General features: G+C 29.9%; 3 protein-coding genes and 1 long non-coding RNA gene across 4 annotated transcripts; 2 read left to right on the plus strand and 2 right to left on the minus strand.

Moving 5' to 3' along the window:
* Nucleotides 1–9,215: 9,215 nt before the first annotated feature.
* LOC128394293 (uncharacterized) lies at nucleotides 9,216–10,358 on the plus strand. Its single transcript, XR_008326340.1, has 2 exons — nucleotides 9,216–9,934; nucleotides 10,249–10,358. It is a non-coding gene; the product is annotated as an uncharacterized LOC128394293 (long non-coding RNA).
* A 468-nt stretch (nucleotides 10,359–10,826) lies between these two features.
* LOC128394279 (putative uncharacterized protein DDB_G0277255) lies at nucleotides 10,827–13,737 on the minus strand. The gene is made up of 3 exons (XM_053354584.1): nucleotides 13,265–13,737; nucleotides 12,597–12,955; nucleotides 10,827–12,501 (listed from the first exon to the last, which is right to left on the minus strand). Exons 1-3 carry the CDS (start codon nucleotides 13,407–13,409, stop codon nucleotides 11,335–11,337), a joined length of 1,671 nt encoding a protein of 556 aa, XP_053210559.1. The 5' UTR covers nucleotides 13,410–13,737; the 3' UTR covers nucleotides 10,827–11,334.
* Nucleotides 13,738–14,060: 323 nt separating this feature from the next.
* LOC128394280 (transmembrane protein 145-like) lies at nucleotides 14,061–17,393 on the minus strand. Its single transcript, XM_053354585.1, is given in 14 exon segments — nucleotides 14,061–14,260; nucleotides 14,345–14,579; nucleotides 14,677–14,736; nucleotides 14,812–14,932; nucleotides 15,004–15,176; nucleotides 15,560–15,732; nucleotides 15,798–15,947; nucleotides 16,042–16,113; nucleotides 16,232–16,313; nucleotides 16,394–16,609; nucleotides 16,673–16,747; nucleotides 16,827–16,894; nucleotides 16,897–16,900; nucleotides 16,981–17,393. Coding segments are annotated over 14 exon segments (1,641 nt in total). The 5' UTR covers nucleotides 17,089–17,393; the 3' UTR covers nucleotides 14,061–14,156.
* An 837-nt stretch (nucleotides 17,394–18,230) lies between these two features.
* On the plus strand, nucleotides 18,231–20,265 carry LOC128394282 (uncharacterized UDP-glucosyltransferase YojK-like). Its single transcript, XM_053354587.1, has 2 exons — nucleotides 18,231–18,429; nucleotides 18,782–20,265. The coding sequence occupies exons 1-2, from the start codon at nucleotides 18,401–18,403 to the stop codon at nucleotides 20,034–20,036; spliced, it is 1,284 nt and encodes a 427-aa protein (XP_053210562.1). The 5' UTR covers nucleotides 18,231–18,400; the 3' UTR covers nucleotides 20,037–20,265.
* The last annotated feature ends 1,197 nt before the right edge of the window (nucleotides 20,266–21,462 follow it).

Below are 21,462 nucleotides of genomic sequence, written 5' to 3' on the forward strand. Positions count from 1 at the left end.
CAATCATCGAAACTATTAGAAGAGGTAAATACTCAAGGGAATTACATGGATATCATTTTCTAGTGGTCAAGCTTTTCTAATCTCTCTCTCTCTCATCAATTGTCCAATTCTTAATGGTATTAGTAGATTATTATTGGATCGATTAACAATCGAATCAATTTAAATTGTAATTATAATTTTCTTTTCGATAATGAACAAGTTTTAAAGTTCCAACTTGAACTCGAACTTAGTAAACTAAAAGTAGAGCAACTTTTTTTTTCGATCTTTTTTTAAGAATCAAAGTGACAATTAAATTTTTTTGTTATTCTACTCAAAGAGATTGAGATTAATTGATTATCATGGTAATTTGGTTGATTTTAATTCTATTACAACTCTGACATAATCAATGAATTCATTTATCAGAGAAATAAATTTTCTCGTCTTTATAATAAATCATCTGATTTATTCACTACTTTTCATCTCATTCGTAATGTTTATGATTAAGATATTATCATCATCTTTGATTGTATAAATATGTTGAATATAATCAAGTGACTATTTAAAGTTATCATAATAGTTTATCATGATAATAAGTTCTGAATTCTGAGTGAAATGTTGTCAAAAAGAGTGAGAGAGAGAGAGAGAGAGAGAGAGAGAGTCTTTTTCTTCATCATCTCTCTGAATATATTGAATAAGACGATGATGAGGATGCTGATAAAGTCTTGTTATTACAATTACTATAATCGGATAAAAAAGGAAATATATTTGTTGTTGTTTATTTGTTATTTCAACACTTTTTCACAAAGGGAAAAGTTTTTCATGTGACTTCATGAGATTTCAAATCTATTCAAATGTTCATTTCAAATGATTAGTTCAAAGCGATATTCATTCAACCGATAACAATATCACTCGACAATCATCATAATTTTAATTTAATAATATCGATTCTTATAGAGTAAGTTATCAATTCTCATGTATTATATGTTAATTGTTTCGTCATTTTGTTGTTGATTAGAACAAAAAAAAAGACTAATAAAGAATAACGAGTTCGAGGTTTGATAGACAAGCCATTTTCTATATCGAAAATGTTGAAAATAATGAGAAAGAATTAGAACTTGATATTAATGGAAAGAAAAAAAATTTCGAAAGTTTTTTCATTCTGTTTACACCATGATGATCATGATGCTGAACTTATTCTGATAAATGTTAGCTGATAGTTGATGTTAATGAGTCGAGTCATTATGGCTTTTTGATCATCAAGCTTCATCATCATCATCATGAGAATCTTTTTCATGATAATGAATCTATTGAGCTCTGAACATTCATACAACCAGAACTTGGAAGTAAAAAGTTATTAAGAATGAAAAATATTAAGATGAGAAGGAAAAAAAAGAGTTGATGTCAATAGAGACAAACAGTTGATGGTGATGATGATGATGATGATGATCTTCATCCTCATCATCTCTTTAAACGGATAATATGAACACTAATTAGTGTGTTAATCATGATAATCAAGTGAAAGACTCATTATCCATGAGAAAAGAAAGTGTAACTAATACATAAAATAGTTTCATTCATTTTTCGCTAGGAAAATAAACTTCCCGGAAATAGATGTGATCCTCTGATGGGTGGGGTAGAGTGGGTGGTGAATAGGATAAGGTGATAATATAACTCCCTCGGTGGGAAACTTATTGTGACTTAATAAAGTTTATCAACTAAATCACAGTTGAATTGTTAATCTTGTCAATTCTTGTTCCTTATGATTTTTGTCATAATTTATTTTCCTATTATTATTGTTATGGTTTATATTATTATCTTCATTATTATTACCCCAACTATTATCATCATCAACAGAAATCATCTTATATAAATACTGATGAAAAGTGATCATCATCAGTTGTATTTCTTATGCTAACATTTCCTGTTCCGGTTTCATGGGATGAGGATAAGAAGGAAAAACAAAAATAATCTAATGTTAATCTATTTAGAGTAACAAGAAATTGATTATCATGCTAATAATAAATAGATGACAAGTTATTATCAATTGTTATCATCATATTATTATTGTTAGTAACTGTTTGTTTATTAGTCTAAATATCAACAACAATTTAAGTAGCCAAGTTGATGTTTAAATGGTTTTCTTATGGTTAATCATAATGATAACAATGACGATTATCAGAATTGATGATTAAAGTGAAACATTTGATTTAAATGATAATAAACTGATCACATTTCATTATAACAATCAAATTATTGATTGTTGGTCAAGAATTGAAATGATATTTATATAAAGATGATGATAAGAAATGATTACTTGAAAGATGAGCATGAAAACTTGAAAGGTAACAAGAAGATGATAATGAGGATGGAGATGAAGATGAAGATGGAGATGATGATGATGATGATTAGAGAGAAAGAAATTTTTTTTTCAATTAGTTGCTTCTTCATCTATGAACCATGTTAATTTGGTTTTCATGCTTTTAGTTAAGTGAAAAAAAGCCTCATTTTCATGAATCGAAATTGAAATTGATATTTGTTGTTGTTGTTCTTGTGGTCAATCAGAACAAAACAAAATCAAACAATCAAGTTAATAGTAATCATAAGAATACAAGGTTACCTAAATCGTGACTTGGAGAGTAAGAAATTAGGACCACTCCTTAAAAAAGAAAACCACAAATATGGAAGGGAGAGAGAGAGAGAGAGAAGGAGGGAAGATAAACATGATGATGATGAAAAGGAGGCAAAAAGGTGAAGAAAAAGTGAAGATAAAGAATTATTTTCTTCTTCTTCTTTAGCATCCTCATCATCTTCAACTTACAGCATAATATTATCATCTCCCTTCAACCATACCCTTGTTGTCAGTAAAGATGAAGCCGTTGAAAGGTAATAAACAAACATCTCTCAACAGGTAACACTCACACAGGTAACACACACATTGTATTACATATCCAACAACAACAACAACAACAACGAACCCAAAGAAAAGCCTAACAGTCAAAAACAATTGATGATAACAAACAAAATTAGATACAATATATTACATTGAGTAGGGAATGAACAAAAAAGTGATGATGTGTTGAGTTATTGTAGTTTGTGTGTGGTGTTTGTGGGTCTGGCTTCAGTGGCTGAGAAGATGATGAAGATGAAGATGATGATGAGGATAAAAAAATGCTCAAAATAACAGGTAACAGGTAAACTCATTTGACCATAGATGAAATAAATGTTAATATGATTAAGAAAAAAGTGAGAAATGAAAGGAAAAAAAATAACGAATCAAAAGCAAAAAACATCATCACTTTTTCATCATTATCATCATCATCATCATCATCATGGGTTAGTCATGATGAAGATTAAATATGATGAACATGATAATTTAACTTTCAACAACAAATCAAATCAGTCAGTTAGTTAATCTCATCTTGATCATTATCCATAACAAAGGTAATAACAATTAACAAGGTAAATTGTTGAAACTTTATTTGTTATATTATGTAGCTAAAGATTAATTGTTATCATATTAATTTAGATTGTTGTTTATAATAAATTAATAACAATCAAGGTAAGATTGTATTTGATTTTCTTACCTATTGACCAAGTTAATTAGTATTAAGATGAATAAAATATAATTATCATCTTATAGATTATATTAATTGCTGTTTGAAGCCCACCAGAAGCAATATAAATGATTAGTTTAATGATTATTTCAATCATTATCATCAACTTAATCATGATAACAATGATTAAAATTGGGATCTTAACCAACAATTAACCTTCCCATATAGTTAACATTGTATTGTGTACAAATTGTTTGGGTGAAAAGTTGATTAAAATTAATGTGTAATTAAATTTATCATCAGTTGTTGTTTAATTGTTATTAACTTTGCTTGGTTATAGACAAATTGTTAATTGTTACTGAGCATATAAAAATTAGTAAATACAAACAGTTTAATTGTCTAATTCAATGTCATTAACTGTATTATATTGATTGATTAAAATAACGGAAATTAATTGTTAAAAAATAGTTACTGACACGGAAATTAATTTAATTGTAAAATATTCAACAGTAGTTTAATTTATTATTGATGATAAGTTGAAATCTTGTTAACTTGTTCAACCAAATCAATCAACAACAATTAACCCTTAATCAATATTATAACCACAATACAACGATCACAATTAAGTTATTGTCTAAAAGTTTAATCAACAATTAAAAACCATAATCACTTGATCAGGTAATAAACTTATAAATCGTTCAAACAATTAATCAATTATTACGATTAATCATTTTAAACTAAATCAACTACTAGTTGTCAATGATTAATCCTTGATTCAATTGTCACTTTCACAACAATTAAGTTGTGAAAGTAAAGTAATAAAGTCACAATATCGAGTCCAAGTTGATTAAATGATAACAAAAGTATTGATTGTGAACTTTCATAAACTTTAATCTATCAAAAGCAGGATAAGGATTAACTAACTCTCACTAATCCGGGACTTAAGGTGGACTTAATCATAAATAGTAAAAAAAAAGTCTAGTTTATTTTGTTAAATCCTCGAGTAAATTGAAATAATAAATTGAATGATAACAATAAAACATCAACAATAACAATCAAAAAGTGGGAACTGGATTAAAAATGATGTTGATGGTGGGAGGAAACTACAAAGTAGCCAATGTCAGTGGATAAATGATTTATAATCTTAATCACAATCAAAATAAATCCTAATATGATTATGATTATGTAATGAGATTGAAACAGTTTTAACAAAACTGAGAAAAGATCAAACAATTTAATATATTATCATGAGATTTATAATATTATATTATTATTATTTAAATATTATAATAATAAAAATCCATTTAAATGCATATCAAGTGTTTAATTTTGCTTTTGATTGTTGATCACTTTGTTTACTTGACAATCAATGGTTTTATATAATCCTAATCATAATCATCATAATCATGATTATATAATAAAATGATTAATATGTTAATCCTTGGGAAAAATTTTTCTACCCACAATGTTTACATTAATAACTTTTTCATGATGATGATGAAAAAGCCTCAACAATTTAATTTAATTTCATTTCATTACGATTATCATTATGATTATATAATCATATTGTCAACATTTTAATTAAATTGTTGTTGTATTGCCTTTTCATTATCATTGGTTGATTGTTATCATCCTCATCATCAGATTATTAAAATGCAAAAACCGTTAACACGTATTGGTTTTGTTAACTGTTGATGTTGTTGATCATCATCATCATCAATATGTAAATTGATTACTTTCATTGATTCATATCATCATCATCATCATCATGAAAGATACTTGATTGTCAAGGACATCATCATGATATCATTTCAATTGTTGAATAGTTGATTGTTGAAAACTTGAACAATGTATAATAATATTAATACAATTATTATCAACTGGATTAAAGTTGATTTAGTTTAATCTTAAAGAAACCAGGAGACATGAGATGTAATCACAGCTTGTTAAATCACGTAAATAATACCATGTAAACTTTTAATCCTCGGTGAGTGTTTATCTAATAATTTAGATACCATTTGAATAATATAATTCAATTTTTTCTTCTCCATCAAATTTACCTTTTTTTTCACCACAATTACCACGAGAATCAATTACCTGAGGGCATTAATCTGGATTTACAATTTAACTTTGAATCGCTTTTCTTTTTTCCTTTTCCTCATCACCTTCCGTCTCAATTGTAATCATATTTTATCGGAATCATTTTCCATTCTCTTCATCTTAATCTGATTTCAACAAGTCACCAGGAAAAAAATGAGAGTTTATCAAGTTTTCTGAATACAAATATAGTTGATTTAACATTAATCATCAACCCAAACGTTAATCCAATCAATTTTCCAGGTAATTCACTAGATTGTGTAACCATTTCTCTTGTTACCTATGGAAGAAAAAATAATAATAAATGAATTCTTATCAATGAGAAATAGTAAATATTGAGGATAACTTTTCTTTTTTTGCTTCCCAAGATGAAGAAGAGTGAAAAAGTTTCAATGATTTAGTGAATTGTAATTGTTAAATTGTTAGTTTATGAAAAGAAAAAGTTGATTAAAGAATTGAAAGAATCTGATATTTGCTTTTTCATTAATGATTAAAGTTTAAGGAGCAGGATAAAAGTTAATCATGTGGATATTCATAGGGATAAATATCGAGTTCAATTTGAATGAATAGTAAGTTAGTGTGAAAATATTTGTATCAACAAAAATCCTATTATTCAATGTTAATATTGTTTGGAACTTTTTTTTCATCATAATCATGATGATGAAAAAAAGATGAGATGAAATATACTTTTCCTTTTTCCTTTGTTACTTTTGATGTGCGCTTGGTGGTGGTGATGATGATGATGATGATAGTGTTGTTGTTGATAGTTTAATGATCTTATGAGTGTTGTATTGTATTGTTAAATTGATTCTCTTAAAAAAATCGCTGAAAAATGTTTGGGCCTAAAAAGCAAATTGAATGGACTGGGAGTGACTATGTGTTAGTGTTAAGGGTAAGTCATCTCTCTCTCTCTCTCTCTCTCATCATCCTCATCCTCATCATCTTTTTATCTTCTCTTTTCTATTCAAAAGAATAGAATTCAATTGAATATTGTTAAATTTAGCTCATAAATTAAGGGAATGTTATATGTACATGTTGTTGGTTTTGTTGTTGTTGTTGTGATGTATTATGAAAGCAAATTGTTGCTGTTGTTAAATTGTAGTCAAAATGTATTCAAGTTGAAAAACAATTTAAACAGTTATTATATGGATTATGGTGATGATGATGATGGAGAAACATTGAAACATTAACCACTCATTGGTTTATCATTTGATTATCACCAAGTTTACTCTCTATGGAAAAATATAATAGATATTATTTTTTGTTTGTTGGCTATTATTTGGTTTCTCTTTGAGGTTTGATCTAATAACTTAACCTTTCATTTTGAATTAATTCACTCAACAAATGATGATTAAAGAGAGTGATAATTTAACCCCTAATTTGGGATCTCTGGTTAACAATCAAATGGATAAACATTGAGATTTACACAATTAACACTCACAAATTGAGTGAATTGATTGAGTACAAATTTGCGATCTGATGTAACTATTTTCTCCAATATCATCAATGTTGTTTCAATGGGAGAAAATGAGCTTTTGCCTCTCTTGTTGTGATTGTTGTTGTTGTTGATCATTATTTTGTCTTCAATTAAGGTTGAAAATGGGGACAAAATAACAAAGAAATAAAAGGATAAAGACTAACAAACATTTCGATGATGATAAGGGATGAAGAACGATAGATGATAAGTAAAGAGAATGGGTCAATGGGTGAGAGATAAATGAAGGAGTGAGTGAGAGAAGAGGGATAAAATCTATAGAATGTGAAAATGATGATAATAAGAATGGAAAAAATTTTTTTTCTATTCTTGATTCTTGATACAAAAGGGAAGCACAGGGAATGAGATTGGACGATTGAATGACATTACAAGAACAAGAGAAGAGAGATGCTGAAGATGAGTACCAATAGAATTCAATAATTTTCACAACAAAAGGCAAAAGACAGAAAACAACAATTACTACAAGGAAAACAGATCTGATAGATTTTTATGTATCTGAACACAAGAGTCAAAAAGGAATCTTGAAAAAGATAATCCATCATATTACTCCTCTTTTTCAGATTCTTTTTTTTCCTTCACTTTGTTTGGTAGTTGTTTTCTCCATAGGAATTCACTTTACTCTTCTTCTTCTTCTTTATTTTTAGTACACTCTTTGTATTCAGTTGGAAGGCCACCCGAAAGATATTGTTGTTGATGATGATGATGATGATGATTGAAAAAGAAACATCCATTTAGTGGCAATGGATGTAATTGATGTTGAACTTTGTTTTCTTTTTTCTTTTGCTTTTGCTTCTGTTTGAATTGTTCATCATATTGATTGAGGTGATGCTTTTGCTTTTCGTCCATTGATTAACGTTTAATGATTAACTTTTATGGTAACGATAAAAGTCAAGTGTTGGCTTCAAGTTGGTAATTCAATGGATGAGGAAATGGAGAGAGAGAAAGTGATATTGATGTTGTTGTTGTTGTTGTTTCTCCTTGTTGATGATGTTGGTTTGTAAAGGTGGTGACAGAGTCTTTATGAAATTTGTCAAATGATTGTGATACTCGGATAATATTAACCAGATTGAGCTGCATACCCAAAGTCCATTGAAAGCTATTCAAGTGAGTTAAATCAGTAGCTAAGTGGTTTCTTTAATTCTCTTTTGACTTTTTTGTCTCCCTTTGTTTGTCTCTCCTTTCATGTTGGTGTTTATGTGAGTGTCTACCTAAAACATAATCATGAGAGAAGATGAGAAGATGAGAAGAAAAGAAAAGTTAGAAAATAGGATTTCTCATGTGAGTAATACCCTTTGAATGGAATCAAGAAAAAGTGATTGTAGGAGTGATGAAAAGAAAAATGAGAACTTCAATGAACCATCATCATCATCTTCTTCTTCATCACCAAGCGTCAACATACTGATAGGAGAAGATGGAAGAGAAAAAAAGAGAGAAGGTGAGAAAATAAGCAACAACATCAATATCTCAGGTTTCATTGAGAATAAATAATAAGAATATGATTGCATAAATGATGAACAAATCAACAAATTCTATTCAATCAGTTATGTACAGAAAAGGGAATAAAAATGAAAACACTTTTTTCTATTGCAAATAATTCACTCAAAGAGTCAAATTTTCAATCATCTTACGTTATTTAATTTCTCTTTTACCCTCTTCTTTTCTTCATCTACTTACCTTCTTTTGTTAGAATTGTTATTAAAATCCTAATCTTTTCATTTTCCCAATCAAAAGTGTTCAATAAAAAATGAATACAGAATCAAATGGTATCAGGTTAGCTTTTTTCTCAGATGTCCCAATAAGAAAAGTCACCAGATTGATGTTAAACCTTTTCATTTGGCTGGGAGAACCTTCTAGAAGCAATAGAATGGCCCACAATTAGACCAATCAATCATTAGGATAAAAAATCAATCTCATTATGTCAGGCCTAAAGTAGAAGACAATAAGTTAACCAATGACCGGAGGACATGATATGTAACCAAATCAAATACAGATTCCACTTTTACATTGGAAATCCTTTTAACCCTTGAAAATGAATGAAAGATACTGAATATTAGAAAGTTTACAACAATTAAAATTTACATTTTCTTACCTGACAACATTAAATCAAATCAAGACAATTAATTGTTTGAGAAAAAGCTAAGGAACCATTTTGTTAACCTCTACCAATGTAACTCAGGCCTAAAGGTAATCCTTTGAACAAGAATATTATTAACCACAGATCGATTGACTTCCAGACTGTCCGAGTGAACATTTATTACAATCAATTCAATTTAAATTAACAACGAACTGATTAAAGTAACAAACAAAGATTATCCTTTAATCAACTTGTTGGAATGAAAAAAAATCGTAATTAAGAAAAAAGAAAAAAAAATGAGCAACTAGTTCCATCTATCGGTTACCATTGGAACTACTTTGTCAACGATAAAAAATCAACATTGATTGTGTTTATTTTCGTGGCAATTAACAATTAAATCTGATTGTTTTAAGTAAATTATATTTTTCTAATGAAAGTCCGTAAATAAATTGTACAGTTTTTTTCTCAAATTTTCTCCTTGGATTCTTCAACTCGAACTCTTTTGCTCGGTGATTTCATCTTGGTTTATAAATAATGGAAACCATTAAACAAACATGATCATTTAATCATTTGAATAACTAATGATGAATTACCATGTAATTGACATGTGATCAGTTATTACAACCGGATATCGAGAGCTGTTTAATGGACAAGGTTACTCTCAAGTGTTTAAAAGCTTACAACAAGAGAAAGAGATAAATTAACAACCGGAAAAAGGCAAGAAATTGAGAAATGGTAAAGAAAATTAACTTCTATTAAGTTCTACTAATACATGTTAATATTATACACAGAATTGTAATCATTACTGTTAACAATGTTTCACTAAGAGATGGATCAACGGGAGGTTTGAGGATGATGATGATGATGATGATGAGAGAGAGAATCTCATATCCGCTCTCTCATTTTCACCAACATCCAAAATGAACCGTTAGTAAAATTATGAAGCCATTTACATGAAATCATTGTTAATCTGCTATGTGATATAATCAATTGGAAAATTATTATTACATCTAATCACAATTATGCTGTTTCATTGTCATCATCAACAGGGTGAAACCAAGAAGTTCAATAGAATGATCAATTCTCTGGATATATAAACCAACACACAATTATCATGTATCAAAGGGATTGGAAACAATGAGATAATTTTGTTTAACAATTTTTAATTGTTTCTCAGGACATTTTAATCATCTATGTGAAAAATAATCCTTCGCGCGGTAACAAGTTTTCATGGTGAATTTAAATTGTTAATATTTAGAGAGAAAGAGTGAGAGAGAGAGAGAGAGAGAGATTTTGCCTCACATAATTGTTTTGATTGGATGGGCAAAGGAAAAAAACACAGGAGGATGAAGACAATGAAGATGTCGGGAGGGTGCGGCAAAGGTGAGAAAAGAAATGAAAAAGGTAAGAAAATGAAGAAAAATCAATAGAATTTCTTTTCGCTTGTGTATGTGAGTTGAAATTTACGGATTTAGTGTATATACTTTTTATCCAAAAAATTAATGAAAAAGGAAAGAGATTAACTAAGAGAGAGAGAGAGAGAGAGAGAGAGAGAGGAGAAGGGCCAATTATGTTCATGAGTTTGATGATGGTGATGGGTTTTTACGGTGTTGGTGTGATGTGTGTGTGTGTGTTTGTGTTATATATATTTATGTATATTTATATTATATAAATGTCTACAATCAACGTAGATTGAGGGTTTGGACGCTCAGTTGCGTATTAGAATTGTTGGTAATTGTTTCTTGGATTGTTTTCCACGATTTGATTCTGAGAGAATGAATAATAACAAATGAAGAGAGAGAAGAGAGAAGAGGCATATCGACAGAATATTCATCATCTTAGCATCATCATCATAAAAAGATGTATGGGGGAAAAAAAGTTGTGATGGTAGTGTGACGGTGGCGAAGATGAAACTCATTTGTAATATAAAGAGTACAAAATCAGTAGAATTGAACATTAAACTGAAAATAGGGATACAATTTGTAGACGAATGTTAATTTGCTGTTGATTTGATAATATATTTGCTTTCCAATCGTCCATTTGTGATTTTGTCTCTTTAGGGTTTTCTTTTCGGGTGTGTATTTGTGTCTTATGTGGTGTATAATATGTGATTCTGTAGATGTGTAGGTGTGTTATTAGTCTTTAAATTTAGATTTATACACCTCTAATTGTCTCTTATAAAGTTCAGCTTCTTTTTCTTTCTCCCTTAATTGTGCTTTATATTCCTCGGCTTCCCGTTTAGTCCTTTCCAATTCTTTCCTTAATCTTTCTTTCTCTTTATCACTATTACTATTATTATTGTTGTTGTTGTTATTTAAATTAATAATATTATTGTTAACATTTGGGCTTGATGTTGTATTGTTGTTATTATGGTTAATTGTGATGGTTGTTGTTGTCGATGGAGATGTTATTGATGCTACAGCGTTGCTGATCACTTTACAGCCATTTGATTCAATTAAATTCAACTTGGAACTGTTTAAATTGGTTGTTGTTTTTAAATTTGTCACACTAATTGGTTTACCGGCCACTGTTTTAATTATCTTTTTAATACGAATTGGTTCAGTTTGATCGGTGGTTGTGGTTGTTAACGTCCCATCAGAATTTGAGCTTAATAAAACAATCGGTGAGGTTACTTGATTATTTTCTAATTCACCAACAATTTGTATCACTTTTCCTTCTAGATCGGGATCTAATTTCGTTGAATTGTTTAATGTTGTCACTGATGATGATGATGATGATGAGGTTTGTTGTTGTTGTTGGGATGTTGTTGGTGATAGAGATGAATCTTTAACACAATTTAAAGCCAATTTACCAGCTTCAGTTAGTGAAACGGTTCCTCCACTTTCAATTGCTGAGGTAAACATTGATTCCTCTAAAGCACTTGTCGCTCCATGAGTATCTAACCATTGTAATGCATCAGCAGCTATCTGGGAATTGTTATTGATTACATTGCCTGTTGTTTGTCCAGTAGCATCGGCTAAGGCAGCCAGGGTTGTCAAAACGTTGTTTGATCCATCTTCCAAATTAATGCCAGTCCCGTTTAATAATTTCTTTAAGGCATCAACACTTGTTTTAGAGATATTGGCGGTTATAGTGGATGAAGATGATGTAGATGAAGATGAAGATGAAGAGTTTCCCTTGGCTGTTGAATTTGAATTAACACTTCCTATGGGTTTCACAATTTTCGCTGTCCTATTTGATTTATTAGGTAACACTGTTGGTCTTGTTTTCGCGAAACAACTATTATTTGTGTTGCTTGTTGACCTATTGTCTTGTCGAGGCCGTGTAACATTAATACATCTCTAAGATGATGAAGAAAAGAAAGAAAGAAAGAGGGAAAGAGTTAAAATCATATGTTCTTCTCGGGTTAAGTAAGTGAGAGGATAAAAATTCGTACTTCTAAAAGAGGTATCATATCTGTTCTCCCTGAATCTCGAGCTATATCGATTGGTGTCTTGTCAAATTTACTCAAAAGATTTAAATCAGCTCCATTTGAAAGCAGACATTCAACAACATCATAATGTCCCCTTTCTACTGCCCAATGTAAAGGTGTCATTTTAAGAAGATCACGAGCATCGATATCAGCTCCGTGCATCAATAGAAGGGCAACTATTTCTAAATGTCCTTCCTGGGAAGAAACATGAAGAGGTGTTCTTTCCACTTTTGTCCTGGTATCTCGACTTACACCTGATCTAAGCAGAAACTCGGCTGTATCTTTGTGCCCATATTGTGCGGCAAAATGTAAAGGTGAAGTACCTGGAAAATAGGAGAGAGAAAAAGAAAATTAGAAAAAATTACAAGAAGAGAGAAGAAACAAAAAGATCAAATCAACATATTTTCTATTGAGTAGGAAAAGCCTGTTTATGGTTTCCAACATATTAACAAGAAAAAAAACAAAAACAAAAACTCAGAGGATCAGCATTTGAATGTTTCTCCACCGATGTATACACTAAGATAGAATCGAACAATTATTCGTTTTTTTTCACACAATTACTTCATGTTAGAACAATATAGAACTAATTGTGATGGTCGATTTAGATTAATGGTAAACCAAAACACACATACCAAGCCAATCGGTTGTAAAAGGGGCTCCATTTTGCATTAAATCTCTAACTTCATCAGTTTCACCATTTTTACAAGCATCCAAAAGTTTCCTACCAAGATCAAGGTTCCCAGTTGAAGGTTCTTGACATTGTTCTCCTCTTAACATTATAATTGATGAAAACAATAAAAAAGAAAAAGAGAAATTTGTTTCTATTATTAATTATTATTATCTTTTTATATTGACGGTATTTTTGTTATTATTGTTGTTGTGGTTCTGAGATGAGATGAATGGTGATGATAATAATAATAATGATAAATGTGCTGGTGTTTGGATGGTTAAGGTATCACTAAAAAAAGCCAATGACTGGCCAAATAATCAACTTTTATTCAAATGGTCAATTATAAACAAAAGAAACCAAATAAGATGAAAAATAAACAAAGATAAATAATAACAAAATATAGATTAATGATAATTAGTGTTATGTTTAAATGAGCATTGGAATTAAGGAATTGAGTTTGAAAGGATTTCGGGAGATGGCGCTCGTTTCGGGGGTCGCGTTCTAATTGCGAGGGGAGATTCATCTTAATGATGAATTTAAATTTTTATTATCTTGAGGGTTGAGAATTTGATTGTTGGTTGATTGTTGGGATGATCGAAGGAGTTTTAGGAAAGGAAACATGTTGAATTTGGTTTGGATTTGGGTTGGGGAGACTTTTTTTCCTCTTGGATTTTGAGAAGATTGAAAATATTGGAAGCGGGAAAATTTAACTATTCGAAAAGTTTTGAAGAGATTTTGAATTTTGAAAGAGAAATAGATTGAATATTATTAATATATTTTTAAAAGATTATTTTTATTTGGTTTTTTTTTCTTTGTCAGTTTACAGTTTTAAGTTTTCTTCTTGGATGTTGTTGTTAAATGTTTCCTCCAGCATCGACTGCTGGTAAACCGTTAGCATGACCGTTATGTTGCCTTTCGATGAGACTTAGATCATTGGTGTAAATACCTGATAAAGTTCCTGTTTGTTTTTTGGTTGAAAAAAGAAAATCATGATTAGTGATTATAACAATTAGAATTATTTGAGTTTTATGGATAATCTAACCAGTGGTTGAGAAAAGAAGGACATTTGTTGCTCCAGGAAAAGTACCGTTAATGTTTCCATGAAGATTATTTGTATTATTTTCACCATTGGTTTGATTGGATGAAGTTACTGAGAAAACTGGTCGATTATTAGTATCTTTTAATGTGAAATTAGATCGAGATGGAGCATAAGAGTAATGAGTAAATTGATCTAATGTTTCATCACCAGCACCACCATTTTTCGTCATAACATCAATCTAAAAGAAAAGTTCGATATAAGAAGAAAATTTCGATAATTTTCTAATGATAATAAAAGAAAATCGAAACTTTCTTTGAACCTCTGCTTCTTCTTACCTGAGTTGTACGAACATGGAATGGAAAATTCCTATTTGCTTTCGATGGACGAGTTAATATCTAATCGAAAAACAATAAACAAACAATCAAGCCAAATTTCATCTAAATTAAAGTTAATTCAGTTGTTAGACTTACAAAAAATACCAAATGTGCATGAATTGAGATGAAAAGTTCAACCGCATTGATTATTTTTTCCCTCATCCATTTGGGGACAACAAAAGTAGATATTAAAATGACCACAGGAGCCGAAATGAACCTTTTCAATAATAGTAATAAAAGTAAACAATTAAAGACAATTTGATTGTTATTTGCAAACAATTAACTTACCAAACACTGTAAAGGAGGAAAAGTTTTGTTAAAAACGACGATTTTGATGGATAATGCATCAAGGTAAATACAAGTGAATAAACAAACCAGAACCAGCCCAATATCCGTAGGAATATAACACAATAACCAGGCCAACTTTCGTACATATAAAGGACTTCCCCTGGATCGAAAAACTAAAAAAAAACAATTAGTTAATTGCGATCAATTCATAAATTTCTAGTCTATCAATTATTGATTGGGTATTGGAATAGTTTAACCTTTGAAACTTTGTATCAATATTATTTTCAATGACACTAATTGTAATCAATCAATTTGAATGAAAAAAAAAGGAACAATTTAAAATCAATCTAATCATTTAATGTCAACTAATCATTTCCATAGTTGACAATTTATAATCCGACAATTTGATTGATTAACTTTTTTTTCACTTTCTTTTCCAATGAAACAATTAATGGTTCTAATAATAATTGTATGTTGTATGTTTTTTTTGTTGACAGAAAAAAACAGTTGATTGATTTATAAATTGTCTTCTCGATCAAATTAATTGTTACCTTACCATTTGTTCATATAAAAATATCGCAATATAAGTTGTCGTATGAAGAGACATAAATAGGCCAATTTTCGTTGATGTTTGGGTCTTTAATCGAGCTCGAGTTACAGTGTACCCTTTGGCTAAAAGTATTAGAAGTAACAAAAATAACGACGTGGACGCTGATTCCAATAGTTTACCTTTGTAACAGAAAAGTGGAATTAATTATCAGATGAATTGGATGATTGACAAGTTAAATTATTACCAATTAACTTTAAAATCTCATGTGAATAGCCTCGATCAGCTAATAGGACATAATAAGTTGTCAGGAAAATCAATGATGACAATTGAAGTGCTAACGATGCGAGATAATATTTGTATGTAATATGAAGTAAATGTCGAGTGTACAAAGCGTCTGTAAGCGATTAGATGATTCAGATGATTAGAACTTATTTCTTTGTATATATTAATATATGTTCTTGATTGTAATACTACAATTAATCACTTACATGCTTCAAATATTGAGGCTACTAGAAGAAGTAGATAGAGAATGGTAAATATTACATCCGTATGTAAAATATCTGAGAAAAAAGGACAATTAAGGTTAATTAGATGGAAGGAAAAAAGTTTTTTATCATCTATTAAATGGTTGATGAATATCTAGGTGAATCTATCTACAGGGTGAATCGTATTTCTTACAGAATTGATCAGCTGAAAAGTGTTTCAATAGTGGATTCTGTTCATCATTTGTCATGGTTATACGATAGCTCATTTTAAGACCCTGATGGATTAAGAAGGATAATTAATTGAATCAGTTGATTGGAATTGTTTTCTGATTGTGATAATTATGATGATAATTACCTTTGTTGATTGGCAATTGCTAATTGCTATGAACCACCAGCGTTCTCGTTGAGATTTGAAGACTCGATAATGTGAGCATTTGTAATATCTTAAGGTCGTATTGGTAAACTCATCAAAGTTTTCCAATAATTGGCAATTTGAATATGAATATTCTGAGGTCAAGTTAATCACTTGACCATTTTCAATTGACAGGACACTTTCCTTTTCCTCACAGGTCTTTAACAATTGAACAATCAAATCAATCAAATTAACTAGTAATTAGTAATTAAGATAACTTACCAATGGTGATTTGTAAACTGTTGGCCATTGACGACGAGAATCAAAATAAAGAAGCAAATTTTGTACTCGATACTCCTAAAATCAGACAATTAAAGTTAATTGTTAACACTACAATCAACGTATTTGATGGTTAATCATAATCAAATAGACTTACGTATGGATAAGTTATCTCATAATTAAATTTTCCAGACTCGGATAGGAAACAGAATCTTGTTAAAAAGCCCAATTCTAATTGATGATTAAAGGATAATAATTAACAATCAAGAAGATTTATATTAATACAATTACAAAGGGAAATTAATTCTTACCTCATCAGAGATTAATTCACCTTCGATAAGTTTACCTGACGATAACCTTGATAATACAAGTAAACAAATAATCACAGGTAAGTATGAGATTAGAAGGTAAGAATTCATTTGGATTAACTTTGAAGATTATCTTAATCGATTGAGGAAAAGATTAACATGATTATGATGGATTAAGAATTGATTTGAATAAAAATAAAATTGATTGAATATCAAGGAAGAAGATGATTTAACTATTATGTAATTAATTGTTGGCGGTGACAATTAAATCAACTTGAAAATCCTTTTGTTTACAATTGAAATGGTTCATGGTTACCATGGTATTCAGGGTAATGTTATTATCATCATGAATTCTGAGCTGAAACCTGAATATAAAGATATTCATATGATATATAATATTGACCATGATATTTATTATTATATCATTGATGAGATGAAGGAATTGATTGATTTTGTGTTTAATGATTGACAATTTAAACATTACAATTGTTTCTCGGTCGTAAATCAATAACGTTCATTATTCAAAGTAATTTAAATTCATTTCCTTTATTGTTCAATATTAATTGTTGATAGTTTTTTTGTCTTGTTACTTTGTTGTTACTTTTTAATTGTAATCAAAATTACAATTTAATTACAATTATGTTTACCTTGGGAAAGTAAATTTTATTATTATTAATATTTGATTATCAATGTTCTTGATTGTTAACATTTTGCTTTGCTATTTCCTTGACAATTAAATATTCTCAATGACAAATCAATCAAGAATCAATTATCAATATGAGTGTTTAAGATTAAAAGTGAATCAATTTAATTGGTTTTGATGTGAAAATACAATTTGATTGATGATTGGGTAACAAATTACTAAGTGTAAGATAAATTATCGAGTGTGTCAAGTGATTTAATTAACTCTCAATGTTATTATCAAGAGAGATAAATTAGATAACAATTAGAATTGATAGAATCATCTTCAAGTGACACACAATTAAAGTTTCGTTGATTGATTCTTGGAAAATATTATAATATGATAATATCGAATTGAAATATTCTTTTATCTCTTTTGTCATAAACTTGAAAAGATCGAAAAAACTTCTTTCCATCGAAAGATTAATCGAACTCAGGGTAAGAGATTCGAGTTGGAATTTGAAGAAAGAAAGAGGAAAATTAAAGAGAATAGAAAGAAGATCGATAGTAATTCTAATTGATTGATGGAAAACTTTCGATTCTCATTCGAATAGATTTTCTTGTTCTTATCTGTTTACTTATTTTCGTTTCATCAACAGAACGTTGAGTTTCTCGATTGAGAGAAAGTGTTTCGTTTTCTCCACCGAATGATATTTTTCTAATTTTCTCTTAATTGTCGTTGATTTGATTCGTTTTTTTATTCTATTCTCATCTTTAATCTTCATCATCTTCTTCTTACAAAATGAAGCTTCTTTTCTTCCCAATGGATGGGTATGTTTTCTGTTTACAAAAATCTCTTTTTTCTGGTTAATCCTTTTTCTTGTGATTCCAAACAATTTGTCTTTGTGATTATTGTGATTGTTTAATTTAATCACGATTGAGTAATTATTTTAACCTTTACTAGAATGTTTTAAAATTTACTGGAATCCAAATGTAACAGATTAATTAATGTGTTCTCGTTAATTGACTTTTCGGTTTGATTATTCAAAAGAAAAGTCTATGATTTCTATTGGAAAACAGTAAATGATTGTTACTTTTGTTTACATTTTGTCTGTTGATTGTGATGTTTGTTTGTTTTGATTTGTTAATTGTGATTGTGTTTTATTTTGTTTTTGTCTACTAGTCATGGACACGTTAACTCTTGTATTGGTTTAGCTCGAATGCTTCGTGATCAAGGCCATGAATCGGTTTTTGTTGTTCCTTCAAATTGGTCGGTTCTCATTACTGGTCATTCGTTTGGGATTGAACCAATTGTCGATCCAACTTGTGGTGATGTAGATCCATTGGATAGATGGGCTGGAATGGTTCGTGCTCTTGGCCCATCGTTTGCCAAAAGTCCTTCAGATCAAATCATCGATCTACTTGCTACTGATACCAAAGAATTTACTGATTATGCCAAAAGGATCGACGATCAAGTAGCAAAGGCCATTGAGAAGGTTAATCCTGATCTAATTATCATCGATTTTTATGTAACTGTTCCATCCGTAACTCGATCAGGTAAACCATGGGTTCTCCTCTATTCAGCTAATCCACTTTTCGCTTACGAATCTCCAAATAATCCCCCAAGATACTCTGGATTAGGAGCTTCTGATGATCCTAAATTGTTCCAACAATTTAGACAACTGGTTAAACAACAACTAACTGAAGTTAAAGCTGATTTTGACTTATTCCTTGAAAGTAAAGGATTAACACCTCATGAAACTGAATTAGTTTCACCTTCACCATATCTTAATCTCTACTCTTATCCAGAAGATTTGGATTATAGTGAATTGGGTCCAGTTCCCGATAAATGGTTTCGACTTGATCATATGGTGAGAGAAGCCGAAGGAGGACCAATTGGTTTCGATGAATCTTTTTTCAATACCAATGAAAAGATCATTTTATTCAGTTTAGGATCAATGGGAAGTGCGAATGTCACTTTGATGAATCAATTGATTGGTTTCATGGGTGAATCGAAACATCGTTTCATTGTATCCAAAGGTCCATTTCATGAGGAGATAAAATTATATGATAATATGATCGGTGGAAGATATTTGAATCAAATTAAAATTCTTCCAAAGGTTGACCTCGTTTTAACCCATGGAGGTAACAATACATTCATTGAGACTCTTTACTTTGGTAAACCTCTTATTGTGTTACCTTTGTTTGGAGATCAACATGATAACGCTCGAAGAGCAATTGACAAGAATATTGGAAGAGCATTTGGTCCATATCAAGTAACAAAGGAACAACTTAATGGTGCAATTGATGAAATTCTTAATGATAAAGAATTAATCGAACGAGTTAAAAATATTGGTGAAAAAATTCGAACCACAAAGAGTCACCAACAATTAAGTGATCGATTGACTAAACTAATAAATCAATCGAAAGAACCATAGATTGGACCATTAAACCAATTCGATTGGAATTTTTTTCCCTCAAAATTAAGTTTAAATTTTTCGATATCATCGATAACTTTTATATATGAATTACTATCAATACAAATTGTTGGCTTCACTTTTTTTCGGTTACCTTGTTAATGTCAAATTATCATGAAAGTTAAATTGTCCATCAACTAATTATATTGTCTACTAATTGTTTCTTATTAAACGTTTTAGATCATCGTGATTTGTTACAATCGATTCAACTTTTTTCTTTCCCAAGACTATCCATGTTTCTATTCAAGATGATCGAGCTTGTTTTTTCTCAAAATTCTGCTGTTCCATGGTAAGTTCATCATGTGAATAAAGAGAAAAAATAAGTTAATTTCTTTCGAAAATGAAAGGAAGAATCGATCCTGTCGATTAAAAGATCGATAGAATTAAATATTTGCCATGAAAATCCAATGGATCGACTTACATAAAGATTTAGAATGTAATTTAATTGCTAATTGTTGAATGTACAATTTACTCACTGATGATGATGATGAGTTTTGTCGTGTATCTAATTGACAATAAAGATTAATCGTAAACAACGAACTCAATTTATCAGTTAATTAGCTTCAGTTAATGAAACGGTCTTTCCAATTTAAATCAACAGTCAATCTTAATCTTCAAACAATTAACTTTATTGAATTTCTTTTAGAATAAGAAAATAAATTGACACAATCACTTCGCTGAACTATTCTGAAAACGAGGTTTCGATTCTCTGGTTGATAATAATCATCGATAGTTGTGATCACTTCTTTGTCTTGGTTATCGGAGGTGTTTGGAGGTAAGCGAAGCCAAGATAAATTCGGTATCATCTTGATTACATTGATTGCATATTCTTTCTCAAAAATAATACTTGATTCTCATCAGAAATGCTCTTGGCCCATCGTTTGCCAAAAGTCCTTCAGATCAAATCATCGATCTACTTGCTACTGATACCAAAGAATTTACTGATTATGCCAAAAGGATCGACGATCAAGTAGCAAAGGCCATTGAGAAGGTTAATCCTGATCTAATTATCATCGATTTTTATGTAACTGTTCCATCCGTAACTCGATCAGGTAAACCATGGGTTCTCCTCTATTCAGCTAATCCACTTTTCGCTTACGAATCTCCAAATAATCCCCCAAGATACTCTGGATTAGGAGCTTCTGATGATCCTGAATTGTTCCAACAATTTAGACAAGCTATAAATCAGCAATTAACTGAAGTTGAATCGATTTAAACACATAAATAGCAAAGATTTCATAAAGAATGTTATTCATCGTTGGGAGAATCGAACAAAAAATAAATAACTAGAGACTTTTTGGACTTTATAGTTCTTTTTGGTTACACACTCGTTAGTTAATTAGTTGATTAATCGGACGGCTCTTAAAACTTACATGTTAAGCGTGTG

Source organism: Panonychus citri, unplaced genomic scaffold (assembly GCF_014898815.1).
Source record: "Panonychus citri isolate SS breed McGregor unplaced genomic scaffold, ASM1489881v1 Contig00139, whole genome shotgun sequence".
Lineage (NCBI taxonomy): Eukaryota > Metazoa > Arthropoda > Arachnida > Trombidiformes > Tetranychidae > Panonychus > Panonychus citri.